This window comes from Crocuta crocuta, unplaced genomic scaffold (genome assembly GCF_008692635.1).
Source record: "Crocuta crocuta isolate KB4526 unplaced genomic scaffold, BGI_CrCroc_1.0 scaffold337, whole genome shotgun sequence".
NCBI lineage: Eukaryota > Metazoa > Chordata > Mammalia > Carnivora > Hyaenidae > Crocuta > Crocuta crocuta.
This window is the reverse complement of record NW_027528873.1, coordinates 1,238,912-1,258,649: the sequence shown is the minus strand read 5'-3', so window position 1 is coordinate 1,258,649 and position 19,738 is coordinate 1,238,912. Positions and strand designations below refer to the sequence as shown.

The window sequence follows — 19,738 nt, the reverse complement described above, 5'->3', positions numbered from 1 at the left end:
TTTCTCCCTACTCGTAGTAATGTTTTGGACTCTCCCCCAGGTGTGATTTGATTTGTTCATTGAAGTAACTGTAGGAAAAAAAAAATTTTTAAAGGGGGGGAATGGCAGTGGTGATGGAAGAGGCCTTATCCCATACAAGGAGACAAATGACAGGGGTGAGGAAGAGAAAAAAGAAAATTGACCAGGCAGAGAAACTGTATGGCTTATTCCAGAGAGAGAGAGGAAAATAAAGAAAAAAATATAGAACAGGTGTAAAGAGAATAAATATGTCTGCTTAAAAAATCAATATCAAACCAGAATAACCAGATTTAGAGAAGGGAAAAAATAAGAAAGAGAAAAGGAAGCAAAAAAATATATAAATATATAGTATATTATATAAATTTTAAATATATATAAGAATTGTCCAACAAGTAAATCAGAAAATCCAAAACCACTAGGGCCTTGAACCGGTAGCTGTGCTGGCCTGGAGGGGGGGCCATCTACGCAGTTATCAGGTGCGGAGGGGTGCACCTCCACTGTGGCCCCTTGTCCATTCCCTGAAGCCCACCTTGTTGGTGATGGGAAGAAAAATAGTGACACCCCAGTCTTTCCTACACGGACTGGCTTCCTAAACCACTCTGTTCAGGCCATTTTTTGTTTTTTTATGCTCCACAGTCTCCCCTGCCTCCCTGGTGCTCGTATGGGATTCATACTTGATGTCTTAAAGGATCCTGCTCCGGCTTTACCCAGTACCAGGGAAGTGCCACTCCACCCTGCCAATAAAGGGTCTCTGTCTGGCGGGCGCAGGCAGGGATCTTTGTCCTTGGAATGGCTATATACCTTCTTCCCACAACACTCCAGGGAGGGGATTGCTTTCTCCCACTGCGGACTGTGCCTCTGAGCTGGTTGCTGAGCCTGGGGCTGGCTCCCCTCCTCCCCAGCTGCACAAACAGGGCAGCTGGCCCCAGTCAGAGAAAGCCCCGCAGTTAGAAATTGGATCTTTCTCTGTTTTTTTCCAATCCCCGGTCTGTGGTTTTTCTCCTACTCAAATACAGTCCTACACTTCCACAGCCTCTCTTTTTCTTTCTTTTGCCTCTCTGCAGAAAAGGATCCCTCCCCTCCGTGCCTACACCTCCCGTTTTATCTCTCCCAGTTTGCAATCACGCACCTATGGCCCACCAGGTTGTCCCCATGGGCCCCTGGAGATGTCTCTGTCACTCTGCAGCCCAGACTCTTGGAATTCCAAGTCCTCTGGCCTCAACACTGCTGTGTTTGAGGGACAAAGGAACTTCTTAATGCTTGAGAGTAAACCCGAGTGTGCTAGCCACTGAGGTCCGACCTGTGTACAAAGTCACGTGACTTCAGCCCTCCTGCTCCTGTATCCGTATCAGCGAAGGAGGAAAACTGAGTGAACCCTGGCTGTTATACTATTTACTACTTCATTTCTATCTTTTTTTTTTTTTTGTCTGCTTGATTTGTTAGTTTATGGGAGATAGTGAAATTTCTCTGTGGATTTGTCAAATTTATTATATATATATGTACACATATATATAATTTAATGTTTGTTTATTAGAGAGAGAGAGAGTACACAAGCAATGGGAGGGGCAGAGACAGAGAGGCAGGGAGATAGAATCTGAAGCAGCCTTTAGGCTCTGAGCTGTCAGCATAGAACCCTATGCAGGGCTCGAATCCACGAACCATGAGATGCTGGATCCAACCAAGCTGGAGTTGGATGCTTACTAACTGACTGATCCACCCAGGCATCCCTGTTTTTATATATTCCAAGCCTATTTACATGTACTTATAAATTTATAGTTGGCAATATCTCCTCAGTATCTCTATTGCTACTCATGCATTTCACTTTAAATACAGTTTTGTCCTTTCTTTTAATTAATAGTTGTTGGATATTTCTTTTCCTTTTTTTCATTTCATTTATTTCATTTCATTTTACATTTCTTTACTGATTTTTTAAAATTGTAAAATAGAACACATGCTAAAAATGGTATAAACCATAAGTGTCAAGTATAATGAATGATAAAAAATAGAGTATCACCAGCACTCCAACATGCGTCCCTACTGTACGTCCTTTCCCCCAACGGGTAACCATTAGTCTGACTTATGTTAGCCACTTCTTTGTTTTTTTATAGTATTGCCACTTTTGTGTATATGCCTAAACCAGCATAGTTGAGTTTTACCTATTTTCCAACTGTATAAAATTGTTGAATCATGTTACGTATATTATTCTTAATATTTGTTCTTTGTTTCAATATTTTTTATACTATTGCTCCACGTTGTTGTCTGTTGGTCCAGTTTGTTTTCATTGCCATCTAGTATTTTTAGATGTATGAATATTATACAGTCCGTTTGTCTATCCTACTGGAAATTGGTATTTGGGATGTTTCTTGTTCTTGGTTGTTGTAAATTGGTGCTATGAACGTTCTTGTATATGTATCCTTGTACACTTGTGTGCAAGTTTTCTAGAATCAAGAAGCAAAGTGGCTGGGCCGTAGGGGAAAACACTTCTGTACACAGCCACAAAGACTGTGTTCTGTACAGTTAGAGGTGATATTCCTATAGGTAATGATGTCAGTGGAGCCTTGAGGCCTGTACATTGTGGCAACTTTAACAGGGAATGCTTACCTTCAGCTTTAGAAGAAACTGCCAAAATGCCAAAGTATTTTCCAAAGCGGTTGTACCAGTTTATACTCCCACCATCAGTGTATGAGAGTTCCAGTTTTCCACATCCTGACCAATTGTTGGTAAGTCAGATTTTTAATTTTTTGCCATTGTATAGAATTTTTATTATGGTTGTAATGTTTATTTCTGTGATTATTAATGAAGTTAAGCATCTTTTCCTTTGTTTACTGGCCATTTGTATTCTTTTTAGCAGTGCTTATATATGAACTTTGTTCATTTTTCTGTTGGACTGCCTGTCTTTTCATATTGATGTGTAAGAGTTACATATTTTGGACATGAGCTACTTGATAGTTGCATGTGTAGCAAATGCCTTCTACCATTCTGTACTCTCTTTCCATTTTTGTATACAGTTGACCCTTGAACAGCATGGGGGTGAGGGGTGTTGCCCTGCCCCTCATGCAGTCAAAAATCTGTGTGTAACTTTTGATTCCTCAAGAACTGCCTGCTGTTTTTTACAACAACCAAGAACAAGAAACAGAAGGAAGGAAGCCTTACTGATAATGTAAGCAGTCAATCAACACATATTTATTATATTACATATATTGTATACTGTATTCTTATAAGGAAAGTAAGAGAAAAGAAAATGTTATTAAGGAAACCATATGGAAGAGAAAATACATTTATAGTACTAAACTATATTTATAAAAAATAATCCACATATAAGTAGAACCGTGCAATTCAAACCCATGTTGCTTAAGGGTCAACTGTAGTTTTGTTTTTTTGAACTGAAGAAACTAATTTTAGTATAGAGATGTATGAACTTTATAGTTTAGTGCTCTCTGTGTCTTAGGAAATCTTTCCCTAGTCACAGTTGTAAAAATCATTCTCCTATGTTATATTATAGCTGTATATTTGTCTTTCACAGTGATTCTAATATACTTGGAATTGTTTGTTTTTATGGACGTATAGTTGACACACAGTGTGAGATTACTTTCAGCTGTACAACATCGGTATACAACTGTATACATATTATGCTCACCACAACTGTAGCTGCCTTCTGTCACTGTACAATGTTTTTCCAATACCATTGATTATATTTCCTCTTCTATACCTTTTATCCCCATGACAGACACATTCCCTCACTAGAAACCTTAACCTCCTATCCCCATTCACCCATTTTGCCCATACCCCGACACCCCTACACTCTGGCAAACTACCAGTTCTCCATTTATGGGTCGGTTTCTGGGGTTTTTTATTTTGTCTGTTCCTTCGTTTTTTAGACTCCACATAGAAGTGAAATCATATGGTATTTGTCTTCCTCTGCCTGACTTATTTCACTTAGTGTAATATCTTTTAGATCCAGCATGTTGTTTCAAATGGCACAACCTCACCTGTTTTTATGGCTGAGTAATACTCTGTTGTGTATATATACTACATATTCTTTATCCATTTATCTATCAGTAGTAGACACTTGGATTGGACATACTTTAATAATTGTAAATAATGGTGCAATAAACATAGGGGTGCATATGTCTTTTCAAATTAGTGTTTCCATCTTCTTTGCATAAATTCCCAGTAGTGGATTTACTGGATCATATGGGATTTCTGTTTTTAATTTTTTGAAGAACCTTGGTGGCTATACCAACTTACATTCCCATCAACAGTGGATGAGGGTTCCCTCTTGTCAACATCCTTGCTAACACCTGTTATTTATTTTCTTTCTCATAATCGCCATTCTGATAGCTATAAGGTAGTATCTCCTAATGGTTTTGATTTGCATCTCCCTGATTAATGATGTTGAACATTGTTTTGAAAGTAATCTCTGCCCAACGTGGGGCTCAAACTCATGACCCCAAAGTCAAGAGTTGCATGCTCTACTGACTGAGCCAGCCAGCCAGGCACCCCTGATGTTGAGCATCCTCTGCCCAATTTTTATTTGGATTATTGTTTTGGTTGACTTGTATAGGTTCTTTTTTATTTTGGATATTAACTCCTTTATTAGATATGTCATTTGCAGATATATTCTCCCAGTAGTTTGCCTTTTTGTTTTTTTCTGTGGTTTCTTTTGCTTTACAGAGGGTTTTTATTTTAGGGCACCTGGTGGCTCAGTCAGGTCTCTAACTCTTGATCTCAGCTCCCGTCTTGATCTCAGGGTCATGAGTTCAAGCCCTGCATTGGGCTCCACACTGGGTGTGAAGCCTGCTTTAAAAAAAAAACCAAAAAACAAAAACCAAAAAAAAAACTTTTTGACTTACTCTCAGTAGTTTAATTTTGCGTTTGTTTCCCATGCCTGAGGAAACATATCTAGAATAATGTTGCTAAATCCAAAGACAGAAAGATTACTGCCTATATTTTCTTCTAGGACTTTTACGATTTCAGATCTCACATTTAGGTCTTTAATCCATTTGAGGTTTTTTTTGTGTGTATGGTATAAGAAAGTGGTCCAGTTTGATTCCTTTGCACGTAGCTGTCCAGTTTTCCTGGTATCATTCTATATTCTAGGCTTTCATAGTGGGATTATCATGAGTATAAATATATTTAGAGGTCTTTTGACCATCTTGTTTTTTCTAGTTTATTTTTCTGTGCTTTTTTTCTTATTTTTTGTGGGGGGGGATTTTTTCTTTATTTTTCCTGACTACTGATATAGAAGTTTTATAGTTCAGGTCTATTGATATTCTGTTGTTACTCTATTTTACTTATTATCTTAACATTTTAAATATACTTTGTCACGGTCCAATCAGGAAACAAACCACACTGTGTAAGTAGCTAACAGGAAAAATTTAAAACAAGAATTGCCAATTAGTAAAAGGTAGTTAACTACTAAAAGGGGATAAAAGAGGACTCTAGGGGGTACAAAGTAGCAGCTTCAGAAATAGGTACTACTACCCCCAAGGATAAAAGATAGTGAACAAGAAAGGAATTTAGAAATTTAGAAGAATGCCTTCCAACTAGGCTGAGATTGAAAACTACTTTGAGGAGAGGTTTGGCGGCCATAGGAAGAAGTCCACTTGTTGGGGGGGAAAAAAAGAGACAAAACGAACTTGCTGGCTGGTTCTTAACCATGAAGGCCTTGGTTATGGTGGCAGATCCCAAGGATAGGCACCAGGGATAAACTGTGAGGGGTGCTTCGGTGATGGAGAATAGTCTCCACCTGACAACCAGCAAGCTGCCATGGACAACAGCACACCAGCAGAGAAAAGAAAGAGCCCTTCCTTTTGCTCCTTTCGCTACCGCCTCACAGTGTCTCTGCAACGCCCTTTATTGACAAAGCCTAACACCAAGCACACCCCCCCACCCTTCACCCCCACCCCGCCTGTGTCATCAAAGCACTGCAAAGACGGGTTGATTTGGAGCTGAGGATAAGCTAGTTAACTGACACAAATTGATAATTTTTTTAAAATATAAAACTATCTTTAGTTTCCTAAATAAGATAATGACTTGAACACTTTAACTTTTCTCTGAACTAGCCTCATGTCCTTTTTCAAAGGTTAATACCAGCATTTTAGCATTGTGTTTTTGAACCCAGTTTTTGCAAAAATTTTTGGTTGCTTGCTTATATTTTTTAAACAGGCAAGACTTAAGTTAACTGCCATTTTATGGATTGCTTTTGCTTCCCATTGTTTCCCATGTGCCGCTTCTGAATGTTACATTTTATTTCTTCCTGAAATATATCTAGTAGCCATTTTTCAGTTTGATGTTCCCATGTGTTTCATATGTTTAAAATTCCAATTTTATCTTGCAGCTTTTTCCTGGGAGCGTCTTTTGGTGGGAATTACCTGCTGTAGTGATCCCACAGGTCCCCGGGATGGGAGTGGCAACCCTAAGGGCCAGTTGGTGATGCCTGGGTTAGGGCTTCACGGGATTGCAGGTTTGAAACCAGTTTTCACATTTTCAAGGTTTGGGGGTTTCTGTCCAAGTCAGTTATGTGTAACCACAGATTCCATACTTCTGTAGGACCAATTTGGTGATTGTTTCCACCCATTGCTGACAACCAATTACTTATCCTCCTTGGCAGCCACGGTGTTGTCTGATTCAAAACTTTTCAGGCTTCTTGTCCCTTACACGGTAACCTTGCCTTCTGTCTAGTGTATATGCTAGAATTCTGCTTCCTGTCAGGACTTAAACTCCCCTTCAACTCCTGTACCCGGCTTTAGATTCCTCTTAGACCATCATCAGGAACTTTACCTATGTTACTTCTTAACCAGCCATCTGTAAAATAAATGTTCCTGGTTTAAGTAGGACTTTCTATGTAGGAGGAGGAAGGATAGGTTTTCACTTGTCTGCCATCTTTAAGAGGATTTTTTTAAAAATAACTGTTTATTTTTGAGAGTGATAGGGTGTGAGTGGTAGAGGGGCAGAGAGAGAGAGACATGGAATCCAAAGCAGGCTCCAGGCTCTGAGCTGTCAGCACAGAGCCAGACGTGAGACTTGAACTCATGAACCATGAGATCATGACCTGAGCCGAAGTCAGATGCTTAACTGACTGAGCCATCCAGGCATCCTGCACTTGTCTGCCATCTTGACCAGAAGTTATTTTAGGGTTGCTAATATGCAGGATATGATGTATGATGCATTCCCTTATACTTCTATAGTGCTTTACCATTTTCAGGGCATGTGTATTTAGTGAATATTTGAATGCCACTATGAGGTAGGACTAGCAGGCAACATTTGCCCCATTTTATGAGAATTTGTCATCCAAAATAGAATTCTTAGCAGAAACAAATATTATTACACATCTACCGTGTACTTAGCATAGTCGTGGATGATGGGGGTTGAAAATCAGAGTAACTTAGTTCAACTGGACAGACAATAAACAGAAACATTAAATACCAAACAATGTAAGTAGTTGCTTAGTATGTGACCTTCATAGATCTCCAATAAACATTTTTTTAAATATTTATTCATTTCTGAGAGAGAGAGAGAGACATAGCGTGAGTGGGGGAGGGGAAGAAAGAAAGGGAGACACAGAACCCCAAGCAGGCTCCAGGCTCTTAGCTGTCGGCACAGAGCCTGGCGCGAGGCTCGAACTCACTAACTGTGAGATCATGACCTGAGCCAAAGTCAGATGCTTAACTGACTGAGCCACCCAAGTGCCCCTCTAGTAAACATTTTTTAAAAATTAAGTGTTATAAGGCAGGGAATTGTTAAAATGAAAAATACACAGTATTGATAGTAAACGATGTAGGAGGTGGGGAGAGGCCATTTCACTGTGGACTGGCGTGATAGAGGATTTATCTATCCTAGAGGATATCCTAGAGGATAGAGGTTCTGAGACCGACCTTTAAGGGGATTGAGGATTTGAGTAGGCACGATAAGATGATACATAGACTATTCTGGAATAGAGCAGATACATATGAATAGAGAGTAGCAAAAAACTGGGGACCAAATTGTTAGGTTTGAAGGGCAAATTAAGAAGTGGATTTTACCCGACAGACTGCACCAGAAGCATACTAGAATTGATTCATGAATTCAGCCAAGTTGCAGGGTACAAAATCAACGTACAGAAATCGGTTGCATTTTTATATACCAATAACAAAGCAACAGAAAGAGAAATCAAGAAACTGATCCCATTCACAATTGCACAAAAAACCATAAAATACCTAGGAATAAACCTAACCAAGGATATGAGAGATGTGTATGATGANTATTTGTAAAAAAAAATAGAAGAAAAAAAGTCGGTTTTATTCTTGTAGAAAACAGGAAATCATAGATAATTTGTAAGAGAGTAACATGATAAAAACCTTACGATGATACCATTCTTCAGAAAAGCGGCAGTGAAGGCAGTGGGGGAGGGAGAGAGGAGATTAGGCGAGCTCCACAGGAACTTAGGATAACGTCAGAGAGGAGGAGAATATTTGGTTTTATTAACTTTGAAATGCAAAAGAGGCACTTGTTTAAATGTGCAGTTTACCTATTTTTTTCCTTTTAAATGTTAAGTGAACCAGCCATGTCTCAGGTGGAACAGACTGCCAAACTATGGGCGAGGGATTCTGAGGCCCCCTTTCCCCTCCAGCACTAACACTCTGCAGCAGGCTCCAGTGCCGTGGCCTGGGAGCGCAGATGCAGACGCGGGCTTGGGATTTGGTCTGTCTTTTCCTATGGAAGTGATGCCACACTGGAGTCCGGTCCCGGGCCATCCCACACTGCAGTATATAAGTGAGGGTATGTAGCTATACCACTTTAGCATTGTGGCTGTCAGAAAAGTACATTTCAGTTCCAAAGTAGATACAGGAACAAATTTCCAGGCAGCAAAGTCCCAGAGGTGGCAGTCAGAACGGCATAGGTAGTGTTGGCTTTTGGCACTTTTGGTGTGAGTCACTTTTTATTCCTATAAAAGAAGCCTCTTCCCTCGGTCACTTGGCAGGAATATTGGGAGCTCCTCCAGGAACAGACCTTCTTTACCCGCTATGCCTGAGACAGGACCCTTTTGACAAGTCCCAAGTTGTATGTAATTACCTACCAAAAAACACAAAAAACAAAACAAAAACCACCACTGAGGTTCCCAATAATTTATTAGGCATGAATACCCCATTTCTTTTTGGATTTGAACAATTAAATCCAACTGAGAGAATAGTTCTTGCTTTTACATATGTTTACCTCTTCTTAGTATCATCCAGTCATGCACTTAAATTCCACACAAAAATGTATGTATATATTTTCAAATGGCCTTTCTGATTGAAATTACAAAATATACATATGTACACATTTTAATATCAAGGTGGTAAGTGTGCTCATCAACTTCGGGGCAGTCCATCTGGAGTCAGCTCATACCTGTAAAACAGGTTTGGGCTTGTATTAGTATCAGAGTGTGTCGTGGTGGCAGTGTACAGGAAGCCTTGTCTAGCCTGCCTGGGTCCCTGTGGGACAGGAGAACCCATCTTTCTGTAAGGAGACCAGGCAGGGAGAAGGCGAGAATTTAAAGAGGTCTGTTGGTCAAGTGAGATCTGCAAGCGGGAAAGCCTTAAGTACAAGTCTAATCAGTCTCCCTCCTCAATAAGCAAAGAAGCTGACATGTTCTGAAAAGGAAGAACTTTCTGAAAAGAGAGAGTATATGTGCAGCTGTCTGAGACAGTTGCTTGAGTACCAGATCAATGTGATAAACAAAAGAACTCACCATTGTGAGAAACCCTTAATCAGATCCTCTTTTGATAAGTCAATCATTACCTAAATGAAAACAAATAATCAATTTCCTTCCAAAAATTGCATTGAACAGATACCTATTGAAACAAATGGAACTGATCATAAAAAGGTCTTCCTTGGGCTTCAGTTTTGAGCAAGGGCTCTTTTTCCTTTGGCTCTCAACATTGTTCTGTCCTTCTGGAGAGATTCTGGCAATGACCTCAGTGTCCTGAGAAAAGGTGAACTGCTGTTTGGATTTAGACCTCAGAATTTATATGGGGCACCTGGGTGGCTCTGTTGGTCAAGAGTCTGACTCAAGATCTCAGCTCAGGTCAGGTCTTGGGTTTGTGAGTTCAGGTCCTGCACTGGGCTCCATGCTGGCAGTGTTGAACCCTGCTTGGGATTCTCTCTCTCTCTCTCTCTCTCTCTCTCTCTCTCTCAAAGTAAATAAACAAAATTTAAAAAAAAAATTTACAAATGTTAATGAAAGGGAGAACAACTTGCCTATAGCATGAACTGATCATAATTTTAAGCAAGACACCATAGTTGCCCCAACTGTAAAAGTGAGGATAATATTATCTCCATCATAGAAGTGGGCTTTTAAAAAGATGATGTTTATTAAAATACAATAGCAAAGTATTAAACATTCTTTTTGTCTCTCCTTGGCATCTTCCTGATTATATTTACTGTACTTCTACTTTAAGTAAAATCCCATCTCCACAAAAATCTTGACATAATGAGACCCAAGCCTTCACATGATGCTGTATTTACCAAAACAATATTTAATACAATAGATGTTCAGATACTTGTGCAGTGACAAATTTGGATAGATCCTCCACTTTGTTAATAGTGTTTATCAGTTTAATTTACACATCTGATACTTTCAGAAACAGTACACACACACACACACACACACACACACACACACACCCACCCACCCAAACCTCCCAAAGAGGCTCTACCTTCCTTGAGCCCAGGTCTGGTGATAGACTGGTGATCCCACCAGAATTTCTGAAAGGGGGTTCCACCAGTGAACAGCGTGTCAGGTGGGGACAGAGGATCAAGAGTCCCTTTTGTACTTACTTTTCCTAGTTCCTTCCTTCTGTGTGAGCCAAGTGGCCTCCTGTTTTTCACTGCGACATCTAGTGACCTCTTCTTTACTTCTTCCATGGGAACAAAAAATTCAAATCTTTAAGAAGCAAAAAGTTAAAGTGAGCTTTGTATATTTTAATCATTTTTGTTTGATCGGTTTTCCTACTTTTAAGACAGAAGAGTATTGAGGGGAGCATCCAGAACAACAGCAGATATCTGGTGCATCAGTATGACAATCACTGTTCTGCACTAATCACAGGCCCTGGAAGTGTCAAGAGGCTGTTTGCCTTTCCAGAAAGTGCCTCGGACTACCATGCTTTGCAGTTTGCTTCGTGCTTTTGTGTGAGCTTGCCCTGGCTTGCCCCTTCTCTCTCTCAGCAGTGACTGCTCATAGGCCCACCTCAACCCTATCTCAGTTGTTTTTTCTGACCAGCTAAGGACTAGGATGCTGAATACTTAGGTCTCTTGCAGTTTCACAGGAAATAGTGGTCCTTCCCTCTTCTGTCTGTGGAGTAGGGCAGAGGTAATTTTGCGTACAAGCTTTGTCATGTACTCACAAGAGGCCACTGGACTCCTTACTTGTATTTTTTTTGTTTTTGTTTTTTGTTTCTTGGGGGGTTTTTTTGAGGCAAAGTAATGTTAGTTTCAGATGTATAACATGATTTGGTATTTGTATATATTGCAAAATGTTCTGAAGTCAATGTCCATCACTACACAGTTATTAATTTTTTTCTCGTGGTGAGAACTTTCAAAAATGTAATATAGTATTATTAAATATGGTCACCACGCTGTACCTTATATCCCATGACTTCATTTTATAAGTGGAAATTTGTTCCTTTTGACCCCTTTCACCTATCTTCACCCCACCATGCTCTGCCACCAACCACCAATCTGTTCTCTTTATCAACAAGTTTGGCATCTTTGGGGGGTTTTTTGGTATCTTCTATGGTTTTGGCGGGGGGGGCGGTTTAGATTCCACATGTGAGATCATACAGTAAGAATCTTTTTCTATTTCATTTAGCATATTATTCTCATAATCCATCCATGTTTTCACAAATGGCAAGATTTCATTATTTTTTATGGCAGAATAATTGTGTGTGTGTAACACATCTTCTTAATGCATTTGTCAGTGGGACACTTAAGTTGCTTCCTTGGCTCTTGTACGTCTTGGCTATTGTATATAATGTTGCAGTGAACATGGCAGTACATATGTTTCTGAATTTGTATTTTCATTTTCTTTGGATAAATACCCAGAAGTAGAATTGCTGGGTTGTAGGGTAGTTCTATTTTTAATTTTTTGTAGAACCTCTATACTGTTTTTCCACAGTGGCTGCACCAGTTTGCGTTCCCACCAATAGTGCACAAGGATTCTGTTTCTCCACATCTTTGCCAACTCTTGTTAATAGTCTTTCTAACAGGTATGAGATGATATCTCGATGTTGTTTTGATTCGCATTTCTCTGAGGATTAATGATATTAAGCACCTTTTTATGTATCTGTTGGCCATCTATATATCTTTTTTGGAAAAATGTTGAGGTTTTCTGCTTATTTTAAAATCAGACCTTTTTTTAATATATTGAATTGTATGAGTTCTTTGTATATTTTGAATATTAACACCTCAGATAAATGGCTTGTAAATATTTTCTCCCATTATGTTGCCCCTTTGTTTTGTTGACCATTTCCTTTGCTATGCAGAAGCTTTTCAGTTTCATGTAGTTGCACTTTTGTTTTTGTTGCCTTTGCTAAAAGGCAAATCTAAAAAATGGTCAGCAAGATCAGTGTCACAGAGCTTATTGCCTATATTTTCTTCTAGGAGTTTCATGGTTTCATGTCTTACGTTCAAGTCTTTAATCCATATTAAGTTTACTTTTGTGTATGATGTAAGATTGTGGTCCAGTTTTCCCAACACTGCCTATTGAAGAAAGTCCTTTCCTCATTGTATAAGTTGTTGTATTAATTGACTATTGTCATAAATTAGTTGACCAGATATATGTGGATTTGTTTCTGAGCTATTTTGTTCCGTTAATCTTTGTGTGTGTGTTTTTTATGCCAATACCATACTGTTTGATTATCATAGCTTTATAATAGAGTTTGAAATCAAAGTAATATAATGCTTCCAGCTTTGTTCTTTAACATTTCTTTGGGTTTTTTATCGTTCCATGCTAATTTTAGGATTATTTGCTCTGTTTCTATGAAAAATGCCATTGGAATTTTGAAAGGGATTGCATTAAATCTGTAGTTTGCTTTGGGTAGTGTGGACATTTTTACATTAATTCTTCCATTCTGTGAGCAGGAACTGTCTATCTGTGTTGTGTTCAATTTTTCAGTGTACTGATCTTTTACCTCTTTGGTTAAATTTATTCCTAGGTATTTTATTCTTTCTGATGCAGCTGTAAGTGAGACTGTTAATTTCTCTGATAATTCATTGTTAGTGAACAGACATGTACTGAAATTGTTCATTAATTCTAATGGTGTTTTAGTGGAGTCTTTAGGGTTTTCTATAATGTTATGTCATCTGCAAATAGTGACACTTTTACGTCTTCCTTTTCAACTTTGATGCCATTTGTTTTTCTGGTCTAATTGCTCTGTGACTTCCAGTATTAAACAAGTGGCAAGAGTGGGCATCCTTGTCTTGTTCCTTCCCTTAGAGGAAAAGCTTTCAGCTTCTCACTGCTGAGTATGATGTTAGTTGTGGATTTGTCCTCTGTGGCCCTTATTATGTTGAGCTACATTCCCTCTGTACCCAGTTTGTTGTATTTTGTCACTTTTTTTTCCTTAATTTTTTTTATTTTGAGAGAGAGTGAGTGAAGGAGGGCCAGAGAGAAGGCCAAGCAGGCTCCATGCTGTCAGTGCAGAGCCTGACAAGGGGCTCCATCTTACAAACATGAGATCATGACTGAAGCTGAAATCAAGAGTTGAACACTTAACAGATTGAGCCACCAAGGCGCCCTGAATTTTGTCACATTTTATCTGCGCCTTTTGAGATGAACATCTGATTTTTGTTAATGTGGTATTTCACATTGATTTGCAGATGGATGTGGAATCATCCTTGAATCCTGGGATCTCCACTTGATCATGGTGTGCCATCCTTTCAATATATTGTCGAATTTGGGGGTTTTTTTGTTTTGTTTTTTAAACAAATGTTATCTTTTTCTGTTTTTTAAATGTTTATTTTTGAAAAAGAGAGCACGAGCAGGAGAGGGGGAGAGAGAGAGAGGAAGACACAGAATCTGAAGCAGGTTCCAGGCTCTGAGCTGTCAGCACAGAGCCCGCCCGACACAAGGTTTGAACTCACAAACCACAAGATCATGACCTGAGCCAGAGTCAGACACTTGACCGACTGAGCCACCCAGGAGCCCTGGATTCAGCTTTCTAACATTTTGTTGAGGATTTTTGACTCCATATTCATCAGGATATTGGTCTAGAACTTTTTCATACGGTGTCCTTGTTTGGTTTTGGTATCAGGGTAAATGCTGGCCTTGTAAAATGAGTTTGGAAGTGTTCCCTCCTCTTCTATTTTTTTGGAAGAGTTTAAGAAGGATTTGTATTCTGACTGTTTGATAGAATTCACTAGTGAATACATCTGGTCCTGGGCGGTTATTTTGATTACTAGTACAGAGACTGAATTAGAAAGAGTCTGTTCAGATTTTCTATTCATCATTCAGTCTAGGTTGTATGTTTCTAGGAATTTACCCATTTCTTCGAGGTTGTCAGATTTGTTAGCATATAATTGTAGTCTCATGATCCATTGTACTTCTGTGACAGCAGCTATAATGTCTTAATCTTTCATTTCTGATTTTGTGTTTCTTTTTGATGAATCTAGCCAAAGGTTTGTCATTTTTATCTTTTCAAAGAACCAACTCTTAATTTCATGGATCTTTTCTATTAGTCTTTATCATTTCATTTATTTCTGCTCTTTATTTCCTTTCTTTTGACTTTGGGCTTTCTTCATTCTTTTCACAGTTCTTTGAGGTGTAAACTTAGGTTGTTTGAGATTTTTATTATTTACTGATGTATGTTATCACTATGAACGTTCCTCTTATAATTGCTTTTATTGCATTCCACAAATTTGGTATGTTGTGTTTTCATTTATCTGAAGATATTTTTTATTTCTCTTTTGATTTCTTCTTTGACCCATTGATTGTTCAGTAGCATGGTGTTTAATCTTACATACTTGTGAATTTTCCATATTACTTGTACTTGATTTCTAGTCTCATACCATTGTGGTCAGAGAAGATGCTTGATATAATTTCAGTTTTCTTAAATTAAGACTTGTTTTGTGATGTACATATAAAAAATGTATATTCTGTATATTCTGCTTTGGGATGAAATGTTCTGTATGTATCTGTTAAACCCATGTGGTCTAACATGTCATTTAAGGCTGATATTGCCTTATTGATTTTCTGCCTGGGATGATCTACCACTGAAGTAAGTGGGGTGTTAAAGTCCCCTACTATTATTGTATTGCAATTTCTTCCTTTAGGTCTGTAAATATTTGCTCTATATACTTTGTTGTTTCTATGTTGGGTGCATAAATATTTACAAATTTTATGTCCTCTGGTTGGATTGACCTCTTATCGTTATGTAATGCCCACCTGTGTCTCTTATTACTGTCTTTGTTTTCAAGTCCATTTTGTCTGATAGAAGTATAGCTACCCCAGTTTTGGTTTTCATTTGCTTGGACTTTTTCCATCCCTTCACTATCAATGAAGGGAGTATTACTCTTAGACTGCATCTGAAGCGAGTCTCTTACAGGCACCATAGAAGATGGGTCTTGTTTGTTATCCTTTCAGCTGCTCTGTGTCTTTTGATTGGAGAAATTAGTCAATTCATAAAGCAGCCATTGATAGTTCATAGTACTTAGTGCCATTTTGTTCATTCTTTTCTGGACGCTCTGTAGTTCCTCTCTCCTTTTCTTCTCTTGGCTCTCTGTGTTTTATGACCGTCTTTAGTGCTATGCTTAGGTTATTTTAGGTTTTGTATACCTACTATAAGTTATTGCTTTGTGGTTACCCGGAGGCTTACATATAACAGTCTGCTTTAAGTTGATAGTATCTTCTTAAGTTTGAAAGCATTCTAAAGCTCTACATTTTGACCACTGCCCCCCCCCCACGTTTTACATCTTTTTATATCCCTTAACTAGTTACTGTGCTGATAGTTGTTTTTCGTATTTTTGTTTAACTCTCATACTAGCTTTATAAATGATCTACTACCATTACTATATACTTACCTTTACCAGTGAGATTTATACTGTTCTATGTGTTCTTGTTACTAACTAGTACTGTTTCCTTTAAGTTTACAGGGTCCCTTTAACATTTCTTTTAAGGCCAGTTCAGTGGTAATAATTTCTCTCCCTCCAATTCTTTTTTTTTTTTTATGTTTATTTACTTTTGAGAGAGGGACACACACACACACCAAATCTGAAGCAGGCTCCAGGCACAGAGCCTGATGTGGGGCTAGAACTCATGAACCATGAGATCATGACCTGAACTGAAGTCAGACACTTAACTGATTGAGCCACCCAAGTGCCCTCTATCTCTCCAATTCTTTATGACAACTTTCCCAGGTAGAGTATTCTTGGTTGGAAGTTTTTCTTTCAGCACTTTGACTATATCGTGTTAGTCCCTTCTGGCCTGCAGAGTTGCTGCTGAAAAATCTGCTGCCTAAGGGGGGTTCCGTTATGTATAACGAGTTATTTTCATCTTGCTGCTTTTACGATTCTCCCTTTAACTCTTGACACTTTAATTATAGCGTGTCTTAGTACAGGTCATATACTCACAAGAGGCCTCTGGGATTCTAACTTCTAGGTGTATTGTGAGGATGGAGGTTGCCAAGTCTGCCCTCCAGATAATCCAGCCATATCTTGCTGTTAAAATTTTGAGAGAATTACTAACAAATCAAGTTTGTCACAAAAGTCAAATGTCAAGCCTCTCCCCTCTCTGTTCCTACATGGCAATTTTGAAATCCTTTTACAACTGTGTCAGAGCTGTCTTTGAGTACAAAGTCTCTCACTTGTGTGGCTCCAGAATATAGATGGTGCCTGGCATAAGGTGTTCAGTAAATAATGCCTAGATTCTCTCTCTCTGGCCTCCTTTCTTGGGACCACAGAACTCCCAAGTGAAGCTCTTAAAGGAACTTCTTAGTTCTGAGACATGGCCCAAAGAGTACTCAGTGCAACTCTTTTAAAATGAGTAATTATTAACCAAAGTAAGAGGAAATCAGAATGCTCAGGTATATTCCCTTCCTAGGCTGGTTAGAAATGTCTTTTGTCAGGATTCTGAAGCAGAAGGAAGCATTGATGAGATTTTGACCTCTGTACCTTGTGGTCAACTTGAAGTCAAGAATATTCCACATAAGACTTGCCACACCTGGCCCATCAAAAGCAAAAAATGTGATTAGAATCTGTCTGCCAGTCTTGTGCCCAAGGACATGGGTGGACAAATTAGGGTAGCCTTTCACTTGACAGCTACGCTTTGTTGCAGAAGGAAAGACAGGCCAAAGAGCTTGAAGCTTTGGAGGAAATTTTAAGTCCTTAGGTTCAAGGTATATATTTTAAAAAATTTTTTCAATATATTTTTGAGAGAAAGAGACAGAATGCAAGCAGGGGAGGGGCAGAAAGAGGGAGACACAGAATCTGAAGTGGGCACTGAGCTGTCAGCACAAAGTGGGACTTGAACCTACAAACGGGGAGATCATGACCTGAGCCGAAGTCAGATGCTCAACCGACTGAGCTACCCAGGTGCCCCTAAGGTATATTTATTTTTAACTACTACTTTAAAACAGATTCTCAGAAAACATACTTGACCGTATTTAAATCCTTTTGCTGTTAAGGAGCCTTCATTTAAAGAGAAAAAAATATGGGACAGTTCATAATCAGGACCACTTTAGTCCCAATGGGTCAGAAAAGATGGTAGCTGCTGTTTTGCTTAACTGCCCCGGCAGTCCTTTCCTCCCACTCCTGTCTAGAAACTTCGTGCAAGCGTGCATTGGGCTGGCTTGCCAGGCACAGGCCAGGCCCTCAGCAAATACTTGAACAGATAAGCCAGCACCCTAGGCAGGCAGCTTGGCCACTTACGTCTCATCAAAGAGAGGTTCCAGGGTCTTCCTTTTTATAGAAGTCTTCTTGCGGCACGCCCACCTCCTTTCTGGCAGCAAGTAGACCCGGACATATGGGTCAGCTCCGCTGCTGGTGCAGGGGGTCAAGTTTCTGAGTTGGTTTCAAAGACATTAAAGAAAGTTTTAAAACACTGAAAAGACTCATTTGGAGAAAGCTATACTGGCCATTGAGCTCTAGACGGCGTGGAGGATAAAAATGCCTCTCGTCTAGATGATCAAACATCAGATGCATGATTTTGAAAGCACGTGTGTTTTTTTAAAGTAGGGAGTAGAGCAAGTACTTTGCATCTAAAGGACGTAGGAGATTCCCCACTTGAGAAAAGGGACTGGTCACGCCCAACAGTTTTGCAGTGGTTATGTCTGAACAGAGCCCTTGGCTCTGGAGCCCATCAGCATCATTGAGGCCTTGTTATTCACAGCATGCAGCCTTCATCACACCCCTCCCCCCAGTGTATTACTTGTCTCCATCAGCAGTGCCCACCCCTGCCACTGCTCTGAGCACCTGCACTCTCGTGTTCACCTGATGGTCCCAGAGGTCTCTTCTTGGCCCCAGCATCTCGTTACCTGCAGCCGTTGATGAGCACACTGAGGCAGTGCCGCAGACACACATAGCGCACGGTGAGCTGAATCTCCCCCAGCCTCTGCTGCCAGAGTGCCCCGCCGCTGTAAGGAAAGGGCTTGTCACTTCCCTTGTCCTGACCGGTATGGGCCTCTCCCCCAACCCCGCCAACAGAAGCATGTCCTGCTTTAGGAACATAAAGCCAGGCGCATTAATAATTCTCTCGTTCCTTTCGGTCAGAAGTCAGCTCCATCCATTCACAGGGAATTATCCTACTTTACAGTATGAAGTATAGGAACCTTGGAGTGGGATCTGTTTCTATACCATGATTTCTTGAGACCTTGGGTGAGTTATTCAACCTTTATGATAGTAAGCTATATCGCATAAGCTAATTGTAAAGACAGGATTAAATAAGCCCATAGTAAACACTTAATAAATGGCAGCCACTGATACCATAAATCCCACATTCTGAGCTCTGCATACCATCCTCGTACACTTGAGGAGGGAGGAAGCGTTTCTGCCGTAAGGAACCTTCACCAGAGCCCAGCACCTGTTTCACAGCTGGTCTGCACTTGCTCTCTCCCCCCCTTGCCTTGTGTTTCTAGCATACCATGCTGCCTTGCCCGAAGCCACTCTGAAAGGCCAGAACTTGTACAGAAAAGTTTGTATCTACTTTTCTATCCAGAGATGGATTTTTCATATAGGTCATTCTAGAAAAGATTAAGCAGAGAGGTGCATACTCAGTGTTGAGGCTGGTATCTGTCAGGTCAAAGCAGGAGGAGGCCAGGGAGTTGAGCGAGGACATGCTGGGAGCCAGCCTCTTGGGAGGCCATGCAAATGGGGAGGCAGGGCATCTCATGGGTCTGGGTGACTTGATGGGCCCTGGAGAGTGTGGGCCTGGGACAGTCAGAAAGATGGTGGTCGAACTCTTCTTCTTCCCCGTGGGCTCACAGAACCCTTTGGCACTGTCCTTGCCTGTGGGCTCTGGGCCTGTCTCTTGGGGCATGGGCTCAGTGGCAACAGTAGTGGCATAGGTGGTTGTCATGGTGCTCTTGGAGGATTCCTTGGTATCAGACCCAGGGTCTGGGGGGCATGGCAAATTTTCAGGGCCCTCTCCCTGGGCTGGGGCTTTGGGGTCCTGGTTGGTGTCCACCTTCTTAATGAACAGAGGACCCTTCTTTAGGGCTTCAGGTCCTGTGTATGGGCTCCCCATCTCTCGTTCTTCCACACGCAGGAG

The 19,738-nt window shown here is 40.1% G+C and overlaps 2 protein-coding genes across 2 annotated transcripts in view; one reads left to right on the top strand and one right to left on the bottom strand.

Moving 5' to 3' along the window:
- CEP70 (centrosomal protein 70) overlaps positions 1 to 2,685 on the top strand; it is an 82,086-nt gene extending 79,401 nt beyond the window's left edge. The window contains exon 20 of the transcript XR_013333317.1: positions 2,626 to 2,685. The gene's annotated coding sequence lies outside the window, so the exon portion shown is untranslated. The remainder of the gene's footprint in view (positions 1 to 2,625) is intronic.
- A 6,463-nt stretch (positions 2,686 to 9,148) lies between these two features.
- Positions 9,149 to 19,738, bottom strand: part of ESYT3 (extended synaptotagmin 3) — a 49,526-nt gene continuing 38,936 nt past the window's right edge. Inside the window, exons 18-23 of the mRNA XM_077756651.1 lie at positions 19,242 to 19,738; positions 18,507 to 18,605; positions 17,902 to 18,033; positions 10,819 to 10,924; positions 9,731 to 9,780; positions 9,149 to 9,387 (exon numbers count right to left, since the gene is read on the bottom strand). Of these exons, the coding sequence (XP_077612777.1) occupies positions 9,351 to 9,387; positions 9,731 to 9,780; positions 10,819 to 10,924; positions 17,902 to 18,033; positions 18,507 to 18,605; positions 19,242 to 19,738 (921 nt within the window). The 3' untranslated portion in view covers positions 9,149 to 9,350. The remainder of the gene's footprint in view (positions 9,388 to 9,730; positions 9,781 to 10,818; positions 10,925 to 17,901; positions 18,034 to 18,506; positions 18,606 to 19,241) is intronic.